This window comes from Myotis brandtii, unplaced genomic scaffold (assembly GCF_000412655.1).
Source record: "Myotis brandtii unplaced genomic scaffold, ASM41265v1 scaffold181, whole genome shotgun sequence".
Classification (NCBI taxonomy): Eukaryota; Metazoa; Chordata; class Mammalia; order Chiroptera; family Vespertilionidae; genus Myotis; species Myotis brandtii.
In genome coordinates, this window is record NW_005356712.1 from 2,731,921 (window position 1) to 2,759,480 (window position 27,560).

Below are 27,560 nucleotides of genomic sequence, written 5' to 3' on the forward strand. Positions count from 1 at the left end.
CAGCAGCGCGAGGAGGAGACAGCCGCCAGCCGCAGTCGCCGCCGCAGCCGCGGGAGCAATGCAGGCAGCTCCCTGAGAACGCGCTAAAGCACCCCAAACGGTGGACGATGCCGTGTCACTGCAACTGGGAGGGGGGCAAACCAGATTTCTTCTTCTTTTTTTTTTTACATAAAAGCCAGCCAGCCAAAAATACATAATTTTGCCCTCCACGGAGCCGGTGTGTAAAGAGTGAGCGCTATTTCCCTTCTTCTCCGCCTCTCCCTCCGCCTCCTCTCCTCCCCCTCCTCGTTTTCCTCCTCCTCCTCCTCCTCCTCCCTAAGTGTACAGACAGCATCACATCACCTGGTTTGCTTCTGAGAAACGGCATCTCTCCTTTTCAGGGACCAGAGACTCAGAGAGAGAGGAGACATTCTAATGGAGTCGGCTTGATACCCCAAAATAAAATAATAAATTTTGGCTCTTGTCCCCTCCTCCCACCCCACCCCCTCAACCCTGTGTGAGATGTTAGGTTTCTTCTTCATGAGACATTGAGGAGTCGCAGTGGTTGGAAAGGCGTAGGGGGTAGGCTACCTCTACACCCCCTCGCCCCCCTTTTTTCTCTCTGGGAGGAGGAGGAGGAGGGGAAGGGGGCTTGCAGAGCAAGCGATGGATGAGGAAAACATGACGAAAAGCGAGGAGCAGCAGCCTCTGAGTTTGCAAAAAGCCTTACAGCAGTGCGAGTTGGTCCAAAACATGATAGACCTGAGTATCTCCAACCTGGAAGGGCTTAGGACCAAATGTGCTACCTCCAACGACCTCACACAAAAAGAAATCCGGACCCTGGAGGTAGGTGTTGCTCACCGGGGGGCGGGCGGGGGGGGGGGGGTTTGCAATCCTTCCTCCCCTCCCTTCTCTCCCCACCACCCCCTTTCCTTTGATTCTGTTTGTTGCGGGGTGGGGGCGGGAGGGTAGCGAGCGGGGCACGATGTGGTTTTCCGTGATTTATCTTCTTGCAAAGCCTGCAAAGGATGTCCCTTTACTGTACCGCTGTCGTCTACGCTTGGCTGGGTGGTGGTAGTAGTAGTAGTAATTGTTATTCTTTCTTTATTATTATTTTTGCGGCCGTTATTATCACTCGCTTCCTCTCTGAGGAGTGAGTTCTCTGTCTTTTCCGCTTGTGGATTTGTTTATATGCCACGGGGGCTTGTGTGCTGGGTAAGACATTAAGGCGCTGCAGAGAACCCACGTGATCCTGCGCATTCTGCAGGTGGTCAAAAGGTGGCTTTTGCTCGCAGAATGGGGTTGCCTAGAAATATGGACCTCTTCTTCTCTCCGCCTCCGTCCCAGCCCCCCTTTTGCTCCTTGGATTTTTTTGGTTTGTTTTGTTTGTTTTTCAGGGATATACATGTCAGGAGGCAAGATGCATTAAAAAATATCCCCATTGAGCTACCCATTTTCAATCGAATTACTTTGATGCAGGGAGCTGTTGCAGGCCTAAAATGTGTAAAAAAAGATTTTGAAAAATATGCCCGGATCAGCACACAAGTGGTGTGGGAAAATACTCTTGAATCTCGGTGGGACCCTGAGGAAAGGTGGAGATGGAGGCGTTCCCTTTGGCTGTTGTAACATGCTCTCCAACAGAACTTGAGGGGGAGTTCGAAGCACTTTGGTGGGGGGTGGGGTAGGGTGGATGCAAAGTTGCTCAGAAAGAAGATGGCAGCAATTATTTCTTCCGAAGGCCACTGGGTCAAAGGAGGAAGGTTTCAAGAGCCGTAGGCTGTGCCTGGTGTCCACAGAATCACTGGGCATCCAGGTCGTTTGAGACATCCGAAGGGCTGGGCTCACTTCCCTCCCTCAGACTGGCCCCGCTGGCCACATGGCTTGATTAGATTTGGGGACTCCCAGTAGCTGGCAGTCCCTGCGTTTCCAAGGCCTGAACTCTTCAGTCCTTAATTGAATCTTTTAGCCCTTCGGTGGCCCGGACCTCCTCCCACCCCGGTGTAGTCTGGATGACCACCTCTCTCGGATTCACTTTCAAGTCTTTCTTTTTCCTCCGTGGTTTTGAATTTGGCTGGATGTCAGCAGGCAGAAAGGTCATCATTTTGAAAGTGTGTGTATGTATGTTGAATATCCTGTTTGCTACCCTGGAAATACATGGCTCTGTGCACCTGTCATCGGGGAAAATGATCCTTAAAAATGAAATAAGATGAATGTCAGGGGGGATCAGAGGAGTGGAAATTCTGTTGGGAGGCACAGGTATTTTCTTTCTCGGAGCTTTGGGAGAACAGTCTGGGCTAGGATTCTGCTGCTGGAAGAAAAAGTGTGGGATGCCCTGACCCAGCCTTCGGTCTGAGCAGCGCCCAAGGTATGATTCTCTTCAGAGCTGCATGCAGTAAATAAACAAATAAACCACAGGGCCACCTGCCGTCTCTTCTGCTGCTCTGAGCTGGAACCCCACGCTAGTTTGTGTAAGTTTCTCCAGTCGTCTCTTTTTCTGTTCACATGCTCTATCCTCCGGTAACTCCCTGGACAGTGGCGGTGGTCGCAGTGGGCCCTGGGTTCTGTTGCTGCTTTTCTGCCGCGTGGTCTTCTTTTTACATTGGGGGATGAGACACTGGCATGGTGGGATGTTACAGTGTTTGAGATCGCATCTGTTCGTTCGTTTCCTGGTCCCAATATGCCTCAGGGCGTGCCAATCGCTTTATCCATATTGTCCATGGAAGGGTCTCAAGTTCCTAGATCTTTAGGGCTGGAGTGGGGCCACTGGGGAGGGGATGGTGACTCAGGGTCTAGCCAAGACCTGCCAAACCCCAGGCACGCTTGGAACCCACAGGGTTTTTATATTCCAACAGTTCTCAAATTTTGTATATCCAAACCACCCAGGGAGCTTGTTAAAAATGCACATCCCCATCCTCTAACCCCAGAGAGTCGAATTCAGTTGGGATTGGAGGGGGCCCAGGAACCTGCATTTAATAAACAGTTCAGATGTTTCTGAGGTATGTTTTCATATTGATACTTTGAGAAATACTAACCTGTTAGGAGGTAGATACACATCTCTCAGCTATTGGATGGCGACAAAACACTGAAGTATTAAATCGAACCGATGATCCCCGAAAACATTGATAATAAGCAGAATTTACTAACATGCCTGTACCCTTGCAGAAACAAAAATGTACAGCAAGGGCTTAGCCTTCAGGAAGTGTACTTCGTGGCTAGGGAGGCAAGGCTAATAATCTACATGTGAAATAATGATTAAGTCCAAACAGTAAGTAATATGGGGAAAAGCATATGGGTCCATTAGGAATGGGTTCAGCTGCATGAAATGGAAAATCCAGCCACAGTGGTTAATCAAATAATGGCTCCTCTTTCTTATGTAACAAGAAGTCTGGAGGTATGTCCTTGGCTCAGTAAGTTAATATCAGAGCTGATGTCTTTGCAACTACTCATGGTTGCAAGATGGCCCCTGAAGCTTCAGCCATTACACCAAGTTCAAGGCAGGAAGGAGGGGAACTGGGGGAGGGTCAAGGCATTAACTGGTCCATATCTTTGTTCGGCTCTCCCAGGACAGCTCCTCCTCCCTACCACCACAGATGATGTATAATTATGTCTTCTTGTCCAGAACTAGGTCAAATGCTTTACCTGGTTGCAACACCACTGTGATTGGCTTGGTGGGTCACGATCCATTGCCTTGGTTGACCTGTTGCCTCTTCATACAAACCAGGGTTCAGCTAGCATGGAGGAAGGCAGGGAGGGATATTGGGTGGATAGCCAGTACGTCAGTCACAGTGTGTCCTAGGGACAGACTTGGGCGGAGGAGAAAGATCATGAGCTTTGGAGTTAGACTGATGTAGTTTCGAATTCTAGCTTTTCTACTTGCTTTATCTTGGGCCAGTGATTTTAAATTTTCTGACCCATGGTTTAATGTTTGGCAAAATGGCAGTGATAGAGTAACACACCTACCTCAGAGGTGGTCATGAGGATTAAAAGAGATGACTTTTTCAAGGGTCTCATGCGGTCTCTAGCACAGTGTCTGCAGGTGCTAAGTGGATGATAGCTATTGTGATTAGCATTACATGTGTGCAACAGAAGACGTGGACGGGAACACCTCAGATGGAAGAGAGAGAAGGAAGAGCTTGAGTAACATTTCTAAAGAATGTTCTGTGGATTCCTAGTTCTGTGGAATGTTGTCGTTTTTCATTCTTTCAACCAGTGCTGAAACCCAGGCACTGTACTAGATGCTGGTAGTCAACCAGTGTTCTGTAGACAAAACGTATCCTATGGTTCATATGTGTGGGAACGGTTGCGTTAAGCAAAGGGAAACAGGTGTCTTTACTGCAAGACTTCTCAGAGCCTTTAACATGCCAGATACGTATATTGTGACTCAAAGGGGTAGAGTCTGTAGTTTCCTTTTTCCAAAGCCATCTCTCGGGACTGATGTTCCATAGAATTCACCTGGGGAAACATTTGGCAAAGCAGGGAAGCTATCCTGGTTGGGGACCTGGGGACCCTGAGTGGAGTGAGGAATGGGGAGGGTTTAGATCGCAATAGGTGGCTTCTGGTCAAGAAGAACAAACCCAATGAAGACACAAAATGGATAATTACCTGATAGAGTGTCATTGGAAACGAATTTAGGTTGCTAACTCCTGGGATCTGACGTTGCACCAAGTTTCATCCCCTTGAGGGAGGAGACAGAAGTCTTCAAAAGTTTGGGACTGAATACAGTAAAAAAGATGATTAAAGGTTAGTCTGATGGCAGCCTGTCGCAGGGGCCGTCAGAGAGTGAAGAGTTAAGGCGTTGTGGGCCATGTGGTTTCCATCACAACCACTCAGCTCTGCTTTTGCAGCACACAGCAGTCATGGACAATACATAAGTGAACATTTTCCAATGAAACTATTCGTAGACCCTGAAATTCAAATTTGATATAATTTTCACGTTACAAAGTATTGTTTTCTTACTGATATTTTTTCTAACCATAACCATAACCATAACCCTAACCCTAACCCACAAGTTAGCTTGCAGATCCATGGTCTGCAAGGTGAATGGGACAGAAAAGACCCTGGAGGCACACAGACCATCTGAAAGGCAGGCAGGTGACGCTAGGGATGGCGGGCGCTGGCCTAGTGCAGGTGGTTGTGACCTGGGTTCTATTTTGGTTAGATTAGAAGGGGAGGCAAACACCAGGGATTGGGTTGGGGGTGGATACATACAGAATCTCCTTACATAGCAAGGACAGTGTAGCCATACACATATCAATTATTTGGTCTTCATATGTTCAGTCTCTATGTTTGATTGTGGTGTCACAAACCATCCTTAGACTTAATCATGTTTAGAAAACTTTGGACTTCAGACAACAAGTTGTTATTTTCCATGATTCTGTGCACTGGGATTGGGTGGGTGGTACTTCTGCTGTTCTTGCCCCGGCTCCCTCATGTGACCACATCAGCTGGCTGATTGGCTGGTGGCTGAGACAGCTGAGCCTCTCTCTCCATGTGGCGTCTCCAGTGGGATAGCCTGTGTTTCTTACATGTCCCAGTGTTCCAAGAGGGAAAGAGCGAAAGTTGCAAGGTATCTTAAGATTTGTTGTTTTCTGATCGGTGACTGTCAGTGGCTAGTCTGGATTTCGATGTTGGTGAAATAGACTCCTCCTCTTGGTGGGAGGAGCTGCAGAGCATTTGTGGCCATATTTAATTTACAACAGGTGTCATTATGTAGTGAGCCCAACTCTGTTTTAGGCTCTGGAAATCGAACAAGACAGGTGAGGCCCCTGCTCTCACGGTGCTTTCATTCATGTGTGACTGTCAAGGTGGGGTAGAGCCAGACAGACAATAAGCAAGTGGACTGAGAATGTTGGTCAGTGTATTAATTAGCATAGGGTCTAACAAATAGGTCCCTACATTTGTAATGGCTCTAGTAGAAGTCTTTTTTATTTTTTTTAAGTATTTTTCAATTGATTTTAGAGCGGAACAGATATGGAGAGAGAGATAGAAACATCAATGATGAGAGAGAATCAATTGATTCTCAACCCCACACTGGGGGTTGAGCCCACAATCTGGGAATGTGCCCTGACCGGGAATTGAACTGTGACCTCCTGGTTCATGGGTCAATGCTTAACCACTGAGCCACGCCAGCTGGGCATCTACTAGAAATCTTTTCTTGCTCACAAAACATTCAAGATGAATGTTCTTGGTTGGTGGGCCATTCTTTCATACTCCAGGCCCCTTCCATTTTGCAAAATTGTCATTGTTTTCATCCAGGAAGGGGAGAAAATGTGGAGAAGACAAAGCCCCTTAAAAGCCTCATCCCTAAAGTTGCCCTAATCGGTTCTGCTTGCATTTCATTGGCTAGAATTCAGTCACTGCAAAGAAGATGGGGAGGTGGGTCCAGGAAGAAGAGACAAACAATTTGCTGAATATCTAGGAGCCTCTGCCATAGCCAGTGACAGATAAGCTATTGTAACAGTTATCTATTGCTCCACAACTAGCCACCCCAAAGGTCGTGGCTTAAAACCAGTCATTATTGTTCAGGAGTCTGCCATTTGGGCTGGACCCAGCTGGCCAGTTCTGCTGCTCTTGCCTGGGTTGTGGTCATCTGGTGGCTTGACTGGGGCTGGATGGTCCAAGATGGCTTTGTTCACATGGCTGGTGGTTGGCTGGGGTACTTCAGTTTTCATCCGCGTGGTTTCTCCAGCAGGACAGCCCAGATTTCCTACATGGTGGCAGCAGAGGTGTTCCATGGCGCCAAACCCCAGCACACAGCCCCTCTTAAGCCTCTGCTTCCATAACCTTTGCTAATGTCCCATTGACAAAGCCAGTTACGTGGATAAGCCCAGAGTCAACTTGGAAGCAACTATCCAAGGGTACTGATTCCAGCAGGCATGTTCATTGGGGGCCAACGAACAATCTAGTATTAACAATGTACCATAGCTCTGAAGAAACCCGGAACAAAATAAAACCTGGAGAGGGAGAGGCATGGGATGATCAGCAAGGATCTCCGAGGACGTTTTGCTGACTGGAGGAAGCCAACCATGAAATATGTGGGGAGTACACTAGGCAGAGGGAGCAGCAGATACAAATTTCTTTGGTGGGAATGTGCTCAGCATGTTATTGAACCAGTCAGGAGACCACTGTGGTTGGAGAGGAGTGAGTGGGTGTGGGGAAGGGAGGAGGGGCGCAGTGGGAGACAGAAGCAGGAACCTGGTCGTAGAGGGCTTACCTAAGATCCGTGGATTTTGTTCTGTGAATAGGGGGAGGGTGGAGACTGATTTATGTTTTTAAAAGATCCTTTGGATTGCTGAATGAAAAGAGACTGTTGAGGGTAAGAATAGGAGCCGGGAGAAAAGTTGGGGGGTTAGTGTGGAAGTCAAAACAAAAATGACTGTGCTTTGAATTATTATGATAGTGGGGGGCTGGGGTAAGGGCTGGATTCAGAAGGTCCAGTGCATGGGAGGTGCTCATGAATTTGATATGGGGAGGGGGTGAAAGAAGAGAGTTGGGGATTATTCCTAGGTGTTGGGTCTAAGAACTGAGCAAATGGTGGTGCCATAATCTGAAATGTGAAGACTGAGGGTGGACTAGGTTGAACTTGACAATCAAGTCCTGTTTGGACATGTTGCATTTTTCAACTAGGCAGTTGGGTAGATGAGCCTGCAACTCTGAGGAAAGCTGGAGATATGAAGTTCTCTTAATATGTCCAGAACATTTTTTCATACTAGAGGCCTGGTGCATGACATTTGTACACGGGGGGGGGGGAGGGGGTTGGTAGGGTCCCTCAGCCTGGCCTGCGCCCTCTCGCAGTCCAGGACCCCTTGGGGGATGTCCACTTGCCGCTGCCCTCGCCAGCCGTGAGCCTGACTTCTGGTTGAGTGGCACTCCCCCTGTGGGAGCACACTGACCACCAGGGGGCAGCTCCTGCGCTGAGCATCTGTCCCCTGGTGGTCAGTGCACGTCATAGCGACTGGTCGTATCGTCGTTCGGTCAATTTGCATATTAGGGTTTTATTATATAGGATGATAAAACTAGAGGCCCGGTGCACGAAATTCATGCATGGGTAGGGTCCCTAGGTCTGGCCAGTGATCAGGGCCAATTGGGGCCTTCTGGCTGCCGGCCAGGGCGTTCCTTCCGGCTGCCGGCCAGGGCCTTCCTTCATTCCGCGCTGCCCCATGGTGGTCAGCACACATCATAGTGAGTGACTGAACTCCCGAGGGGACAATTTGCATATTAGGCTTATATATATATATAGATATTATTCTTAATACCTGCATAGGATTACATGGATGTACCATAATTTATTTAACCAAAATTATATTGTCAGATGTTTGTTTATACTTTTCCATTATTATAAATAACACTGTAGTAGACATCCTTGTGGCTTGTAGTAATCCCCGCCTTCAATTCCTGGAAGTGGATATGCCAAGTTTCAGGACTTTTGATAGGTTTTGCCAAATTGCCCTAGGCCAGCAGGGTGGGAAAGGGCCCATCTCACCACATCCTCAGCATGGGATTGTGTTTCACTTTATATATCTTTAAAAATATTTTTATTGATTTCAGAGAGGAAGGGAGAGGAAGAGAGAGATAGAAACATTAGTGATGAGAGATAATCATTGATTGGCTGCCTCCTGCATGCCCCCCTACTGGGGATCGAGCCTGAAACCCCAGGCATGTGCCCTTGACTGGAATCAAACCTGGGACCCTTTGGTCCGTAGGCCGACACTCTATCCACTGAGCCAAACCGGCTAGGGCTCACTTTATTTTGTGATTGCCTGTGTTTTGATGACCGAGGGCTCAGGGTTAAGGAGACAGTTGCGTCAGGTTGGAATCTCACCTTTCCTGTTTCTAGTTGGGAAGGATCTGGGAACCTGTGGGGACAGGAGGAGGACTTGTTTTTCCACACAAAGTGGCCAGCCTGCGAAGACCCAGCCTCTTCCTTCTGCCTTGTTCTCGTAAAGATATGTGTGGGAGGTGGTCTCACAATTCTGAGCCGGTGGCAGAAGTTATTTCTGAAGGGCTTTACTACCCTTGTGGGTTTTTGGAGTGGGTTTTACTAGGGTGCTTGTTATCCTTCTTCTTCTAATGGGCAGAAAACTGGGAGGTCTTTTTACCCCAGAGAATCGGTTATTTTCTGGGCTCCCACTCATCTGCTCCCAGTTGCCGGGACCTGGCCTTCCTCCTCGTTCCCATGGTGATGCTCTGGATATGGGGGATGGGGAGGTGTCCAGCTGAGGAAGATGAGGGACACGTGGCATTGGGAAGGAGGACGGAGGTGCTGAGGAGTGGGAGGGTAAGAGGGACAAAAATGGGAGGAGAAAGTCAAAGCGTAGGGTATCTGTGACCTTTGGAACACCTCGCAAGTGGGTAGTGACCACAAGTGTGGTTGTTCCTGTTTTACAAGTGAGTTTACTGAGGTTTAGAGTCAGTGATTTAACCCGAACTGCGAATTCAGGCGGCCACAGATCGAGGAAGAGGTTTACTGCTCTACCTTGGATTTCCTGAAGGGGTAATGGCCTGGGAGGGGAGAAAGGAAGATGAGAGCAAACAGAGGACGAAGGAGAAGTGCAGATGACAATGGTGATGTGATTAGAGGTGATAGCTATAGGATTAATGGGAGTCATGATGATGGCATACTCCGTCGCTCAAATGCTTTCATTGGTGACTATTATAGATGACAGCTATTGATAAGAAATATAGGACTGATAGAGACAAAGTAGAGCATCCACCGAGACAAGGAAAGATGAGAAAAAGAGAGGCAAACATTTCACACTGGAGAAGTCCAGTATGGTGGCCACTTACCACATTAGCTACTGACCAGTCGAAATGTGGGGAATTCTAATTGAAATGTGTGATTAGTGTAAAACACACATTAGCTTCCAAACTCTCAGTATGAAGAAAAGAATGTAAACTTGGGGATTAATGGGGGGATGAGGACACATTTGTAATACCTTAACCAATAAAGAAATTAAAGATAAAAAAAGAATGTAAACTAATGTATCCCATTAATTATTTGTTCATATTGAAAGCACATTGTTTTAGATATATTGGGTTAAATAAACTATGTTAAAGTTGATTTCACCCATACCTTATTATTTTATTTTCCTGAGGCTACTAGAAAATGTTAAATTATGTAAATGGCTCACTGTATATTTCGATTGGACAGCACTGCTTTTGAGCATTGCGGTGATTTCTCTGTTTTGCTATAGTGGAAATCTTGATAAAGACTGAAAATATGGCCCCCTGGAGTTGCTAGGTAGCCATTGACTCAAGCAGTGGATGCATTCCAAAGACAGGTTCCTTTGATTTCCCTGGACCAATAGAAAAGTGAGATGAAGGCTCAGAAAAAATAGCTTAATTGAGTCCCTGGAAATTTCGGTGGGTGCTTGAAGCAGCATAGCCAAGTAATTAGGAGGGCTTGGGCTCTGCAGTAGGGACTGCTTGGGTTCTAGTCTGAGTTCAGGATTTACTAACCTGGGCAAATGCACTCTCCTTTCTGAGCCTCAATTTCCTTGCTTATAAGATCAGGATCATTTTACATAGGATTGTTATGCTGATCAAATGGATTGCGCAGTAAAGGGCTGAGCAGAGTTCCTGGAACATGGCAAATGCTCATTAATTGTTATATATATCTATTGATTTCAGAGAGGAAGGGAGAGGGAGAGAGAGATAGAAACATCAATGATGAGAGAGAATAATTGGTCGGCTGTCTCCTGCATGCCCCCCACTGGGGATCGAGCTCACAACCCAGGCATGTGCCCTTGACTGCAACTGAACCCAGGACCCTTCAGTCCGCAGGCCGACGCTCTATCCACTGAGTCAAACCAGCTAGGGCTCACCTTTAGTTCTTTTGATTATCATCTTCCCTATAGATTGGTATGGGGAGGGGAGGGCATTTTAGCCCTTGGTGGTGGTTAGTATATTTTAGCCATTCCGGGAGGTGTCATTCTTAAATCTATCATTCATTTATTCAATGAGTGTTAACTGAGCCCCCAATGTTTGAGAGGCAGGGGGCTAACACACCCAGGCATGAGAAGAAACCCATAGAAGTCTTCTACGGGATAATGGCACACCTGGTGGGCTGCAGGTGACATAAGCGAACAAGATTCTGATACCAGATCTGAATCTTTGAATTCGCCCACAGATGACTCACTTCTCATCAGTGCCTGGCAGGCTTTAGTCTTTAAACCGTGTGCTCATCACAACTCTAAGTTGGGTAACAAAAGTCATGTGCCACTTAACGACAGGGATACCATCTAAGAAATGTGTCATCTAGGCCAGCGGTCGCCAACCTTTCGGGCCTCAGCGGTTGGCGACCGCTGGTCTAAGCGATTTCATTGTTGTGTGGACATCACAGAGTGCACGTACACAACCCTAAATGATGTGGCCCAGTGGTTTTCAACCTTCTTCAACTCATGGCACACATAAGCTAATTACTAAAATTTTGTGGCACACCAAAAAAATATATTTATGCCACTTGACAAAAAAATAGGTATAATTTTGATTCATGCACACCAGACAGCTATTGTTGGCTGTTGTTATTTTTTTATTTGACAATCTAAAGCAGGGGTGGGGAACATCCGGCCCACAGGCCATATAAGGCCTGAGAAATCATTTGGTCTGGCCCTGCCAAGGCATTAGGGGTGAGTTAATTAAATGTATGGCCAAATATAGCAGGCTAATTTTAAAGTTGATAATGTTGTATGGCCCATGAGTGATGTTATAAATATCCCAGTGGCCATTGGCAGGAAAAAGGCTCCCTACCCCTGAATTCTAAGGGAAAAGAGGTCAGTGCCCCATTTAAAAAATATTGCATGTTTCAAAAATTCTTGCGGCACACTGGTTGAAAATCGCTGGTATAGCCTACTACACATCTAGGCTCTATGGTATAGCCAGAGGTCGGCAAACTGCGGCTCGCGAGCCACATGCGGCTCTTTGGCCCCTTTAGTGTGGCTCTTCCACAAAATACCCACTTCTGCGCATAGGCCATGAAGTTTCAATCGCACTGTACATGCGCGCCCACATGTGGTATTTTGTGGAAGAGCCACACTCAAGTGGCCAAAGAGACGCATGTGGCTCACGAGCCGTGGTTTGCGGACCACTGGTATAGCCTATTGCTCCTAGGCTGCAAACCAGTACAGCATGTTACTGTATGGAATACTAGACCATTGTGACACAATGGTATTTGTGTACCTAACATCTACAATAGAAAGGGTTCGGTGAAAATACAGCCTAAAGGATAAAAAATGGTACACCTGAATAGGGTAATTACATAAATGGAGTTTGGGGGACTGACATTGTTCTGGGTGAGTCAGTGAGAGAGTGGTGAGTGTTTGTACACACCTAGGTCATTACTGTCCACTACTGCAAACTTTATAAACAATGTACACTTAGGCTTCATGAAATTTACAAAATAACAAGAGATTAAATCAAACACAAGAGAAAATGCAGTCAGGAGACGCGGTGCACACGAGATGTGTGAGACTGTTTTGTGTAATGTGGCACACAGTTTCACAGCAAAACTTTAAAAATTGTATTTTACAAATAGAAACAGTACATTCTAAAGTAATGCCAGCAGTGGCCGGGTCACAGTTGGTTAGAGCATTGCCCCGATACACCAAGGTTGCAGGTTCAGTCCCCAGTCAGGGCACTTACAAGAATCAACCAATGCAAGTATCAGTAAGTGGAACAACAAACCGATGTTTCTCTCTCTCTCTTCTCCCTTCCTCTCGCAAAGCAATAAATAAAAAATGCTACAAAGCATATCATGTAAACACATACACCAGTCATGTCGTATCTACGCTCATTCTCAAGCATTACGGACTGCACACAGTGGCCTGCGCTCTGCTGTTCCAGGCCTGGCAGCTCCGCAGGTTGGTTCACACCAGCATCACCACAGGCACGTGAGTCACACGTTGCTTTACGACATTTCCATGGCTGCCACGTCACTCGGCTGCACGTCACTCGGCTGCACGTCACTCGGCTGCACGTCACTAGGCAGGAGGAATTGCGCAGCTGCGTTAGAGTCTCGGGGCCGCCGCCATATTTGCAGTCGTCGTCATGGACAGAAACGTCATTTTGTGGCGAGTGGCTGCACCGGATGTGGAGTTGGGCCTCACAGCGCGAACTTGCCCGAAGTGTATGTGGTGGAGGGAGAGTCGGGGCGGCGATGTCACGTGTCCTCTCAGGTAGGGAGACCCGGAAGGGCTTGCATCGACCACCGCCTGCCCCGCGGCCAGCGTGGGCTGGGTAGTTTGGGATGAGCCCCATCTCACCAGGCGGCCTTTGAAAAAAATCAGATTTTTGTGTGGAAATATAAGTAACAAAGTTTACCGTTTTAACCATTTTTATTTGTATTTTTCCACCCATTTTTAAATGTACATGTCAGTGGCATCGAGTGCGATATTGTGCAACCATTACCACTGTCTTTCTCCAGAACTTTCTCCCCCTGTTCCCCTCCCCCAGCTGCATGGTGGCCCCCATTCTGTTTTCTGCCTCCATGAGTTTATTCCATAGAAATGGAATCGCGTCTCCGTGTGCCTGGCTTATTTCACTTAGCATCATGTTCCTCACGCGCATCCATGTTGGAGCATATAGCAGCCCTCGTTCCCTTTTATGGGTGAACAGTGTTCCATTCTGTGGACAGACCACCTTCTGTGCATCCATCCATCTGTTGGTGGACACGTGGGTTGTTTCTGTCTTTTGGCTGCTGTGAATACAGCTATGAACATGGATGTGCAAATATTTGTGTCCCTACTTTCAGTTCTTCTGAGTATATAACCAGGAGTGGAATTGCTGGGTAACATAGTAGTTCTGTTTTTAATTTTTGAGAAGCCGCCATACTGTTTCCCACAGCAGCTGGACCACTTTACATTCTACCAGCAATGCACCAGGGCTCCGTTGTCTCCACGTCTTTGCCAACACCTGCTATTTTAGGTGTTTGCTGTTGTTGTTGTTGTTATAGCCACCCTGTGGCTTTGATGTATTTCCTTAATGACTAATTGTGTTAAACATTTTTTTTTTCATGTGCTTATTGGCCATTTGTGTATCTTCTTTGGAGAGGTGTGTGTTCAAGTCCTTTCACGAGGCAGCCTTGGTTTGGGTGCGTTATAACGGTTAGACTTGCTGGATCTCACCTGTTGAGTTGGATCTGCGCCTGGATGACCTCCATCCTTTGGTTCTGCTCTCTGGAGAAGAGGGAATGAGGCCGGTCCTTCTTCTTGGCGGTGGAAACATTCTCAAGAAGAGTTTGCATGTAGATCCAGAACCTGCCAGGTAGAGACGAGAGGTAGCCATGCCCACGGACTCATGACAAGTCTCTGACCCAGACTTTGCAGCCGCCTTCTCCTTGCTCTCTCCTGTGTGAGTTCCATTCTGATGGAACTCTGGAATCTGGGGTAGTTGGCAATGGTGACTTTCCCTTTGCCTGTGCACCTACCCTACACAGAGTATTTATTTATTTACTTTTTAAATTTATTTTTTATTTTTTTATATTTTATTGATTTTTTACAGAGAGGAAGGGAGAGGGATGGAGAGTTAGAAACATCAATGAGAGAGAAACATCCATCAGCTGCCTTCTGCACACCCCCTACTGGGGATGTGCCCACAACCAAGGTACATGCCCTGGGACCCTTCAGTCTGCAGGCCGAGGCTCTATCCACTGAGCCAAACTGGTTAGGGCCCTACACAGAGTGTTATGCCAGTCAGAAGTGGTCGTGAATGATTCTCTGTGTGCCCATCCACAAGGGCACTGGGATGGTGTCTGGGCAGGGTTGGGTAGCCTGGATTCCAGCAATGGGACAAATAGATATATAAATAGACAGATATATAAAAAAGAAAAACGCATCGAGGGACCAGGCAGGGGCTCTGTATTTATTAGTTAGAAGGCAGAGCAAGTCTAGATGTCACTTTTTGTATTTCTTTGGAGAAATAGTGCTTTGTGATAAATCCCAAAAGCAACATTATTCCTTTAATATGTTGCTGGATTTGATTGATTACTATTTGTTGGGGATTTTGGTGTCTATATTCATGAGGGATGTTGATCTGTTGTTTTTTGGGTTTTTTATTGTACTGCCTTTGTTTAGTTTCAGAATCAGGGTAAACCTGACCTCAAAATGAGTTGGGAAATGTTTCCTTAGATGATGTAGATTTGGTGTTATTTCATCTTTAAATACTGGTAGAATTCACCAGTGAAACTCTTTGAACCTAGCGATCTCTTTCCCCCCCAGGATATTTTAAACTACAAATGCAACTTCTCTAATTTATTCCTGGGTAAATTTTGGTAGTTTGTGGCTTTCAAGGAATTGGAACACTTGATATAAGTTGTTGAATTTACATGATTGGAGTTACTTATTGTATCCCTTATTATCCTTTTAGTGTCTGTGGGATCTATAGTGAGGTCCTTTCTTTCATTCCTGATGTTGATAATGTGTGTTTTTCCCCTGTTATTCTTTGTCAGTCTGGCTAGAGGTTTATAAATTTCATTCATCTTTGGAAAGAACCAGTTTTTGGCTTTATTATTATTTTTTGTGTTGTTTTAAAATTTACCGATTTTTGTTCTTATCATTTTCTGTCTTCTGCATGTCTGGGTTCATTTTGCTCTTGTTTTTCTATTTTCTTGAGGTGGATGCTTAGATTGTTGATTAGAGACTGTTCTTTTCTAATATAAGTATTTATTGCCATAAATTTCCCTTGAAGGACTACGTTCACTGCACCCCACACATTTTGATATGTCATATTTTCAGTTCTCTTTAGTTCGCAATATTTTCTAATTTCTTTAGAGGCTGCCCTTTCAGTGCATATATTCTTTAGAAATCTGTTGTCTAATTTCCAAGGGTTGGGGATATTTTCTGTTATCTTTCTGTGATTGACTTCTCATTTAATTCAATTATGGTCAATGAACACATTTTATATGGTTTCAATTCTCTTAAAATATTTAAGGTTTTTTTTTATGACCCAGAATATCTTCTCTCCTGGTGAATGTAACGTGTGCACTTGAGAATAATGTATATTCTGCTGTTGAGTACAGTGTTGTATATATATTGATTAAACACAATTGGTTGATGGTCTTGTTAAGAATCCCCTATTTCCTTGCTGATTTTCTCTTAGATGTTTTGTTTTATTGATTACACAGAAGGGAGTGTTGGTATATTACTGTTATTGAGAATTTGTCTATTTCTCCTTGCAGTTCCATCAGTTTTTGCTTTATTTATTTTGAGCTGTTCTGTTAAGTGTAGACACATTTGAGATGGTTGTTTTCTTAGCGAATTGACCCTTTATCATTATGTAAAGTTACTGTTTATCCCTGGTAATTGTCTTTGCTCTGAAAACTACTTTCTCTGCTATTAGTATAGTCACCCAGCTTCTCTTTTTTCAGGCTTTAAAAAAATTGAGATAAAATTCACATAACATAAAACTCACCATTTTAACTATTTTAAAGTATACAATAAAATTGTTTTTAATATATGCTCACTGTTGTGCAACCATTGCCCCTATCTAATTCTAGAATATCAAAACATACACACACACACACACACACACACACACACACACACACACCTTATATATGTTAGCGGTCATTCCCATTTCCCTGCCCTCTATGCCCTGGCAACCACTAATCTATTTTCTGTTGCTATGGTTTTAGCTGTTATGGATATTTCATACAAATGAAATCATATGATACATGGCCTTTCATGTCTGGCCCTCTTAGCATAACGTCTTCAAGGCCCACCCATGTTGTAGCATGTGTCAGTACTCCATCCTCTTTTATGGCTGAATAACATACCATTATATGGATAGACCCATTTTGTTTATCCATCCATCTGTGGATGTTTGGGCTGTTTCCACCTGTGGTTATTGTGAATAGTGCTGCTGTGAACATGTGTTTGCTAGGAGGATGGGGACCCTTTGGGAGGAAATAGTTTTTCCTCTGCCAAAAACTAAAGAAATGTCCCCATGTGCAGGCTGGTACACAGATAGGAACTTGAGAATCAAAAATTCCTTCCATACCTTTTGTGGTTGTACATGAGGGTCTAGGTGACAGTTCCCTGGAGCTCGGGCAGTTGCCTCGTTGGCTATACTGGTTCTATATTCCAGGCTATGAATTGTTCACACTGGGCTGAGAGTTTTTAATCAAAAATGGGTGTTGGATTTTGTCGAATGCTTTTTCTGTATCTATTGATATGATCATGCGATTTTTGTCTTTCAGTTTGTTCATGTGATGTATCACGTTTATTGATTTGTGAATATTGTACCAGCCTTGCATCCCTGGAATAAATTCCACTTGATCATGGTATATGATCTTTTTAATATATTGCTGGATCCATTTTGCTAGTATTTTGTTGAGGATTTTAGGATCTATGTTCATCAGGGATATTAGCCTGTAGTTCTCTTTCTTTGCAGTGTCTTACCTGATTTTAGAATTTGGATAACACTGGCTGCATAAAAAGAGTTTGGAAGTGTTCCTTCCTCTTGGATTTTTTGGAATAGTTTGAGGAGGAGGGGTGTTGTTCTTTGAAGGTTGCTAAAACTCCCCAGTGAAGCCATCTTGACTAGGGCTTTTGTTTGCTGGGAGTTTTTTGATTACTGTTTCTATTTCATCAGTTGCTATTGGCCTATTCAGGTTTTCTGATTCTTCCTGATTTAGTTTTGGAAGATTGTATTTTTTAGGAATTTGTTCACTTCATCCACATTGTCCAGCTTGTTGGCATACAGTTGTTCATAGTATTTTTTTACACTCCTTTGTATTTCTGTCAGTTGTTACTTCACAGCTTTTGTTTCTGATTTTATTTATTTGGGTCCTCTCTGTTTCTTAATGAGTCTGGCTAAAGGTTTATCAATCTTATTTATCTTTCAAAGAACCAGCTCTTGGTTTCATTGATTTTTTTGTATTGTTTTTTAGCCTCTATGTGATTTATTTCTGCTCTAATCTTTATTAGAATTGGGCTTTCCTTGTTGTTCTCTTTCTAATTCTTTAAGTTGTAGGATTAAATAGTTTATTATTAATTTGTTTGTTTTTTGAGGTAGGCCTGTAGTGCTATGAACTTCCATCTCAGGACTGCTTTCGCTGTGCCCCATAGATTTTGGGTTGTTGTGTGTTTCATTTGTTTCCAGGAAGTTTTTTAAAATTTATTTCTTGATCTCATTGGTAACCCATTCATTGTTTAATAACATGCTACTTAGCCTCCAGGTGTTTGAATGTTTTTGAGTGTTTTACTATAGTTGGTTTGTAATCTCATTCCATTGTGATATGAGAAGATGCTTGATATGATTTTAATCTTCTTGAACTTGTAGAGACTTGTTTTGTGTCCTTACATAATAAATGCATTAGACTGGAACAAAGTCTTGCCCATATAGTACTTATGATGTACACATATATTGCATATCAGGCACTGTGCTAGTAGGTTCCTGGGACGTGAATATACTGCTCATAGATCTAGTGATGTGATTTTAAAACTAAGACCTGAAAGGATGATGGAGTTAACTAGAGATGAGGAAAGGCTTGCCCAGGCAGAGGGACAGTATGTGCTAAAGCCTGAAGGTAGGAAATAGCCTGGGGCATTTGAGGAAGCAAATGGAGTACAGTGTGGCTGGGATGAAGAGGGTTTCAGGCCCATTTAAAGGCAAGGGGGTGGGACAGTGCTTGCTCCTTTCTCTAAACTGGCTTCCTCTGCATCTTTCCCTTTCTCATCTCCCCTCCTTATAGAAAAACTAGGCTGTCTCATCAAATTGAATAAAACTCTCTAACCTATGAACTCCACTTCTCAAATACTGTTCGAAAGCATAACATGAATTTATTGGTTCCCTAAGCTGAAGGCAGGTTCTTTAACACCACAACACACATGAGCCATCCCATAATAATAATAGATGGGCAAGACCTCAAGAAGGCAGGGTGGAGGGAGGGAAAATAAAGCCAGGAGAGAAGAGGTGGCGGAATGGAAATACATTTTAGGTCTTGTGCTTTGTGGTTTATTATTAACAGCAGTGCAGAAAATGTCTCTGCAGAGTTATGAAAAATTCATTCCGAGCATGCTACAGGTCTGAGAGCTGGCCATTCTTTGATCAGATTAACGATAATGAGAGCAGTCTTCTATTAACTCAGATTAAGAGGAGGACTCTTCCCCACCACTATTCAGTCATACATGTATAATCACATTTCCTCACAGCCAGTCGCCTTAGTTGTCTGCTAAGATGGGAACTAGAGTCTTTGCAAAGGTAGAACCAGGACTGCAGAGGGTGGGTGGAGCCAGATGTCACCTTGAAACTGGGTTCCATGGAGGAGGAGTCCCTGGACACTCCTGTGTTCCAGCTTTTGTCTAGTCTCCTGACTTTGCCCTTGTATTTCCAGTCCCGTTTTCTTCTTCCAGGGTCTGTTTCATCCCAACTCACAATTTCTCAGTTTTGAGCACCTACAATGCACTTCTAAAGGTGCTGGGGATACATCTGTGAGTAAAACAGGCAAAGAGCCCTGCTTTAGGACCGCTCACATTCTAGTCAGGGGAGACAGACAATAAGCAAATAAAGAATAAGTAAACTAAAAGCATGATAGAAGGTGGTACAGTGGGGCCTTGACTTACGAGATACCAGCTGTCTCAGGGCTGATTTTTTGCATTGAGTTGATAGAGTAATTTGAGTTAACGAGCTCCTTAACGAGCTCGGTCTCGGAAGGAATTAAACTCGTAAGTCAAGGCCCCACTATATTATGAAAAAAGAAAGGAGAGTAGGCTTCATGGAAAAGATGACATTTGAGGAAGACTAGGAGGAAGTGAGGGAGTGATCTATGGGGTACCTGAGGCAGGGGGAAGAGCACTTAAAGTAGGGAGCCACGGCTTATGCAAAGGCCTTGAGGTCTCAGAGGAACAGCCAGCATATTGTGTAACTGGAGTGGGCTGAGGAGCCAGGCAGAGCAGCAAAATGAGACCAGATCAGTTGCAGATCTTAGACCAGTATAAAAATTGTTGATATATGAAATCAAGTTCATTGGCGGGTTTTAAGCAGGCTTTCTTTTTTGTTTGATTCCAGAGCTACATGAGAAAGATCAACAGGCAGGCATTACTTTGTTTCTGAAAAGGCACGTTGAGCAGAGTCCTGTAATAGATGAGCACACGGGCTTTGGAATCAGTCCTGGGTTCAAGTCTCAGATTGCTGTTGGATCAGCTGTAGGTCTTTGGGCATACTCTGTGCATCTTTGAGCAACTCTGTGTCTCAGTTTTTCCACCTGTAAAATACCTAGTACAGATAATAATAGGACCTACTTCTCAGTATTAGGATTTAAGGAGATAATATGTGTAAAATGCTTTGCATTATATCATGCATGCAGGAAGTAATAATATTAACAGCTACAGCTGCTATCTTTATTATGTAATTATTATGTAAAATACCACCAGGTATTAAAATTATCATTGTTAACTATCTTCTCCTTTAAGGAGTAAAGTCAATAGGAGCCAATTTGTTATTTTAAAAATTTTTCTTAATGGGGATTTTAACCTAAAGAAAATAGTATAGTGAACTTCCATGAACTTATCACCCAGATTTAACAGTAATCAGCATTTTGCAGTCTTGTTTCGTTTGTCTCCATTCCACTTGTGTTTGGTGTTTTAAAGCAAATCCCAAAGATTGGAGATGTTTACCTGTAAATGAATCAGTATTCATTCAGGAATCTCACATTACATTTGATTTTTATGTCTCTTAAGTTCTTTATCTTCATAGTTCCTTTAATTTTTAAAATATTGCTTACTTGTTAAAGAAATCGAGTCATTGTCCTGTAGAATTTTCACCTTCCTTGGGGGTATGGTTTAACTTGTTCCTCTGTCACCATGATTCCTGTCAGATGATAGATGTTTGGTCAGATTCAGTTTGTTTATTTTCTTTTGCAGGAATACTTCATAGATGCTGTTGTGTATTTTATAACCAAGCACATAATATCTTGACATTGCACATAAAAATTTTTCTCTGTATAGTTATATCACCAACTTGATGTATGGATAGGTTCATTTGTTTCATTGAAAATTTTTATTTTAGTTTTAACCGCCATTAAAAAGCAAATATATGTATATACATATATATATAAAACCAATATATATTAACAAATATATTAATTACTACACTCCCTTTCTTACACAAAAGGTAGAATACTGTATACACCAGGGGTCCTCAAACTTTTTAAACAGGGGGCCAGTTCATGTCCCTCAGACCATTGGAGGGCCGGACTATAGTTTAAAAAAAAACTATGAACAAATTCCTATGCACACTGCACATATCTTATTTTGAAGTAAAAAAACAAAACGGGAACAAATACAATATTTGTATTTGCATGTGGCCCGCGGGCCGTAGTTTGAGGACCCCTGATATACACTATACTAGTATAGTCACTGACCTAAAGGGCACCCCTGTTCTGTTTCAGCGTGGTCATTTGCTTCAATGTGTATATAGATTTGAGTTACAGTCAATTGTTATTATTCACAGTAGTTCTATAAAGTCCTCACTGAATTAACAAAGACTGAACCATTGCTCCAGGGGAGACACAAGGCTAGGTTCCTGCAAGCCTCTGGTTGTGTTTGTGCCAACTTATCAACACATGACCTTGTGTTATGTGTGTTCCTGTTTAAAGACATCTGATTTAGTGTACGGTAACATTGAACTCATGGCCAACTACTAGAGCTCATGCCTGAACGAAGTGTATCTAACACACACGTACTCGTATACTCTCCATAAGGCACATCCCGGCCTTCTTGCTCTCAGAAACACAGGACAGCACTTTAGCACTAGGCTGCGGTGAAATCACCAAAAAAAAAAGGGGGGGGGCATGAAGATGTGGCTCTAAATAGACCATGGAAAAGACACTTGTTTATAGAATGAAAGTTAAAATAAGACACCAGAATGTCCCTTGGTTTGACCTCCTCTGGAAAGGTACAGGGGACAACTCAAAGTTCTCCCTGTTCTGCATATGTTCCCAAATGACTGTGAAAACACGACGAGTATTGATTTTAGAGTTACCAGCACATTTTAGCAAGTAGGCAAATCTATGAATAATGAGGAGAGATTGCATTTTATTTACCTTTATTTTCTTTCTCCTTACAACTCTCCACTAAGTTGTAAGTTCCATGAGGGGAGAGACCACACTTGTACATGTTTTATACGTGTTAGAAGCTTAATAATGATGGATGAATGAATCCCCAAGTGAGAATGGATTATTTTCTATTTGGGATCTGATAGCTCTAAACATTTGTGTTTGATTTGGTGTAGATGTGTTTCCATTCGCCTGACGTACTTGTTCTTTGTCAATAGGTCACTGGTCTGGCATGTCAGTCATCAAATCAATTCTCTTGGTTCTGGGTCTTCAGAAATATCTTCTTACGTGAAGTCTATCAAGCTCATGTAAAATTTCCCATGAGTTTATTTGTGATAGTTGTTAACCCTAACATATGATCTACCCAGATTTTCTTATTTTTTATTTATTTTGTTAACCCTCACCAGAGGATATTTTTTCCATTGCTTTTTAGAGAGACTAGAAGGGAGGGAGGGAGGGAGAGAGACAGAGAGACGGGGAGAGAGAGAGAGAGAGAGAGAGAGAGAAAGAGAGAGAGAAACATCGACGTGAGAGAGACACACGGACTGGTTGCCTCCCACAAGTGCCCTGATGGGGGTCGGGGAGCGAACCTGCAACCCAGGTACTTGCTCTTGACTGGGAATCAAACCCATGACCCTTTGATGTGTGCACCGACGCTCTAACCACTGAATAACACTGGCCAGTGCTATCTGGATTTTCTTTAGGGAACTCTTGGTGGGGCATAAGTAGGTTTATAGTTGTTCGTATGGAAAAGAATACAAATTAATAATAATACAAGAATAAACTGTTTTGCATACTCACAACTATAAAACTGCTTTTGCCCCACTCTGTCTATGCAAATTGTGTTTTCATTTACCCCAAGTTGATTGACGTGGACTTTTTCAGCCACATAGAATTGAACTAAGAGGCTCATTACATTGTTCTGAGAGCTGATCTTGAGCCATGAACTTTAGGCTGTTAGGGAGAATTTCTCACAGACTGTCTCTGAGAAGTGAAAGCATTTGCATTAGATTGCCTGGTGAGATTTTGTAGGATGTTGCTAATTTGAGACTCACTTGGGTTTGCCCTGTCTTCAGATAGGTGGGAACGTTCCTGGGTGTGATTAGCAGCCTAAATATACCGCGTCAACATGCCTGCCGAGGAGCTAAGCTTCCAGAGAGCTTGGGAAGGAGCCCTGGCTTCTGTCTGGGGACCAGCTCTCTTCATCATACATTGTTTACATTTAGCGCATCAAATTCTAGGCAAATAAAAGTATTCAGTCTCCATAAAGAGCTGTCACAGAAACATACATTTGCTAAGCTCTATAGAGATTTGTATTTATATACATAAGAAGAGCATCTACGATGTCCTGATTACCTCTTTTTATTTTGAAAGGTTCAAACCACTTTCCTAGCTATGCATCCATTATAACATTACTAGAGGCCCATGCATGAAATTCGTGCAAGAGTAGGCCTTCCTTCCCCTGGCTGCCGGTACCTGCTTCCCTCTGGCACCTGGGACCCGGGCTTCCCTCCGGCTGTTGGCAGGCACCCGGGACCCAGGCTTTCCTGGCAGTCCTGGCTTCGTCCGGAAGGTCGTCTGGAAGGACGTCCGGTCTAATTAGCATATTATGCTTTTATTATTATAGATTTGTGTTGGAAAAGGAGTAGGAGTAAGTGGACCCTATGCAATGACTTTGTTGTGATCATGACTTCTGTCACCTAAGGGGCATTCATTATGCGCTAGGCATGGTAGAAGATCTTTATATTGATTGTGGTTAGTTCTTACAGCAGTTCTGAGGAGATAGTATCAGCACCCATTTTACAGATGAGGAAGCTGAGGCTTAGAGGCGTGAAGCAACCTACCCAGCATCACACAGCCTATTAGTTGCAGAGTCTAGGTTGGTCTGACTCCAAAGACTGTGTTAACCACCTTGTATAGAAGTGTCTCTAAAAGCCTCTTTATGATAAAGTCTCACTGTGTGGCCTCAAAGCCAGCCTGGTTCGACTTGCTTAATATTTACTGAACATCTATCTTATGCTAGATGTCACAGTTGGCATTTGTGGAATTAAAAGTAATAGCAGCAGCCAGCACTTTATGGTATTTAATGTGTCCAACACTGTTCTGGGGATTTTACATATATTGGCTCATGTAATCATTTTAATAACCATTGAAGGGAGGTCTTATTCTTTTTTTAAAATATATTTTTATTGATTTTTTACAGAGAGGAAGGGAGAGGGATAGAGAGTCAGAAACGTCGATGAGTTGCCTCCTGCACAACCCCTACTGGGGATGTGCCCGCAACCAAGGTACATGCCCTTGACCGGAATTGAATCTGGGACCCTTCAGTCTGTAGGCTGACGCTCTATCCACTGAGCCAAACCGGTTAGGGCAGGGAGGTCCTATTCATAACCTCATTTTACAGATGAGGAAACTGAGGCTCAGAAAGGTTAAGTAAGTCAAAAGTCAGTGAGTAAACAGCAGATGTCCCTGAGCCCGATCACTAAACTCTTCCTGCCTCTCAGAGATCAAACACGGGTATGGGAGTCAGAACAAGACACAATAGCTGTGATTTTGAATGAGGAGGGGTGTTGTGTTTCCACCTACAGTGAGTCCACAGTTTCATAAGTTTGCCTCTCAAGAAGTTTGCCATCAGTTGGCTGCAAGCCCATCTGGAAGCCTGGTGGGCCCCCAATTTAGAAACTGCTTCTTTGTTCTTGTAGTACTTCTTCCCCTGCACCCTGTTCTGTGGTGTGGCCACCACCCTGGGCACCCGCCTTCTCCATCCTGAGCATTGAGTTTACTTACAGACGTTGTAAGAGACCATCTTTGAGATGGATATTGAAGGGTCATTAGGAGGCCATAGGGAGAAGTCAGAGGGCGAATAAATAGGTGACAAGGCAAGGAAGCGCAGGATCTGTAGCTGCAGTGTGTGGAAGGTGCCATCGAGACTGAGGTAATGGCATCAGGAGCTTTGGATATGGACTTCGATGGGCAGTGGGAGCCAGTGAAAGTTCATGAGCAGGAGAGCGGCATGATCATGTGCTTAGGAGGCTGCACAAGCACCATGTAAGGCTAAGGTTTGCAAACTCAAATGCATAGAGGTCCCACAGAGGCCATCATAGTGGCTGAGACCGTGTCTCCCGAAATAAACACACAGTCTCGATAACTGCCTGCTTGCTAGGTCAGGGCTGCTCAGGCCAGTTGTCAGCCTCCCCTTTCAGTCAGAAAGCCATCCCTAATGGAGTTGCCATTGACCGGGTGTAAGATAATAAGGAGTGAGGAGGCGGGGAGGGGATGGAGCAAACTTGAAGGTGGGGACAGTCACGGCTGCGTTCCAGCTGAGTTTCCCACGCAGGGACGTGTGTTCAAAATTGCTGGAGCCTCTGTTTTTCGAGAGAAGCCAGACATTCAGCCTTTATGTAATTTCTCCTCGTTTTCAAAGGCTGTCAATGAACGCACAATTGAAAAGAAACTTTCATGGGCTGGATCTGGCCTATGGGCTGGATGTCCCCTGCATGGGACTCCACCGGCTTGTGTTCAGGTTGTTTTGTCTTTGGTGAACCTCAGATGTGTGCCTTTGGTGGCTTAGCTTTCCAGTAGCGTGAGGAAGGAAGAAAGGCAGGGGTGACTGCATTGGGCTTTTACTGGGGGGGCCCATTATCTTGTGTATTAAATCCGCCTCAGTTCTAGTCTCATTAGCCTGTGATAATTGAAGCTCACCTGTAGTCACTGAAATGGCTGGGCAGGACTGGTTTACAAGGTGGACGTCCAGGTGATCTAGCAGGTGTATATTCCCTGTACCGTTTACAAAAATTACCTTTGAAGTGAAAACTCAAATTGTAAAATTCTTGTATGGAACTTACAGACACCCCTCCCCCACAAGGCATCATTTGAAACCCTCGAGGTTTCATGTGTCTAGTTGGAGGAACTCTCATGTGGATACTGTCAGAATGTAGAATGCGATGGACTGGGGGAAGTGCAAGAGACAGAAGTGGAATTATTTGCTAATCTTTCAGTTGGCAAAATGATAAATTGGCCATTTCCCCAACGTCTGCTTAATGGTAGAACAGGCTTTGGTAATTCTGGGTGTGGGGGAGATGGTGGGAGGGTGTTCTGAGTGTGCAGGCAAGAGACCGTTCATCTTCTTCAAGTCTTAGAGAAAGCTTCGAGGACGAGGAGATATTTGAATTAGGTCTTGAAAAAAACAGAGGAAAATTTAAAATATATTTATTGATGAGGGAGGGAGGAGGGGGGAACATTAATTTGATCAATTTGTTGTTCAAGTCATCCATGCGTTCACTGGTGGTTTCTTGTATGTGCCCTGACTAGGGGGTCAAACCTGCAACCTTGGCATATGGGGACGATGCTTTAACCAACTGAGCCACCGGCCAGGGCAAACATTTTAGGATATATCTCAAGCCAAAGCTTCCAAGTTTGCCAGGATCCATGAAAGACACATATCTGACTATTTTCCCGGGATATGTTTAGCCTGTGATCGGTTGGGTGGCAGAGGCCACACCAGTGTTGCTCGCCACTTCCCCACTGCCTGGTATGTGCAGGTGTGCAGATGAATATTGGTTAAAAGAGGGGATGCATGCTCATCTCAGCTGCAAGTTCTCTGTCCTACCGTCTTTCTAAGTGCACTTGATGCAAGTGACCTTGCATCTTGATTTTTGGGTAGGAAAAAGTCACTGCAGACACAGACTATTGCTGCTACAGTAATGGCTTTGGGTGACCTCGTAGCCCAACTATTTGGTGTCACTGATCTTCACTGCACAGCTGGAATCCTGGGTACCCGAATGTGTTCGTGATTGGCTTCATCTTTCTGAGATGTTCTGCTGACCCCCAGCCCTCTACAGTGTGAGATCCTCAAATTCCCATTGTATTTAGCTAATGCATATGAAAGTTGATCACTTGCTACTTTCATCAAAGTATTGTCAAACACTTGTTGCTATTACCAGACACTGAGGCAGATGCAGGATACACAGTGATCTTATAATCTCTTTGTAATCTGACAAATCTGATTGTTAAGAAATCGGAAGTCTGTGCCCAAGTTTCTGTTTTGTCATCTATACATCAAGGATAATAGTATCTGCTTTGCAAAGTTATTGTGAGAACAAACCACAAAAGTGGAAGCAATTTGTAAACTATAAAGGGGTATAACATTTTTGGAATTTATTATTTAGCAACCACTTATTTTTCTGCATAGTTCCAGGAACCTCAGAACCCTTCACTGTTCTCTTAGCTACACTTTCATCCAAGGCTGTGAAGATCAACTTAGGGGGAAATGCCAAGGAAAGGAACCCAAATAACTGAGTAAAAGCACTTCTGAAGATGACAGGTAAAGTCAGTTGAGTGTTTTCTAAGGGTTAGGTGCTATGCTGAAATGCTTTGCATGATTACATCTTTGCATGATTGCTAATAACAGTGTATACCCAGAATATTATTCTTCCTACTTTTCAAATAGGAAATCTGATGAACCAAGAGTGTGATGTAATATATAACCAGTATTATACCGCCAGTAAGTGGCAGGACCCCCTTAGAGCTC

The 27,560-nt window shown here is 44.1% G+C and overlaps 1 protein-coding gene across 4 annotated transcripts in view; it reads left to right on the forward strand.

Annotated features, from left to right (window-relative positions):
- The first annotated feature begins 6 nt into the window (after nt 1-6).
- Nucleotides 7-27,560, forward strand: part of KSR2 (kinase suppressor of ras 2) — a 265,061-nt gene continuing 237,507 nt past the window's right edge. For 3 of the 4 annotated variants that reach the window (XM_005863784.2, XM_005863785.2, XM_014537696.1), the window contains exon 1: nt 7-825. In XM_005863784.2, coding sequence (XP_005863846.1) covers nt 646-825 — 180 coding nt within the window. In that variant the 5' untranslated portion in view covers nt 7-645. The remainder of the gene's footprint in view (nt 826-27,560) is intronic. The other variant, XM_014537695.1, reaches the window with a different exon arrangement.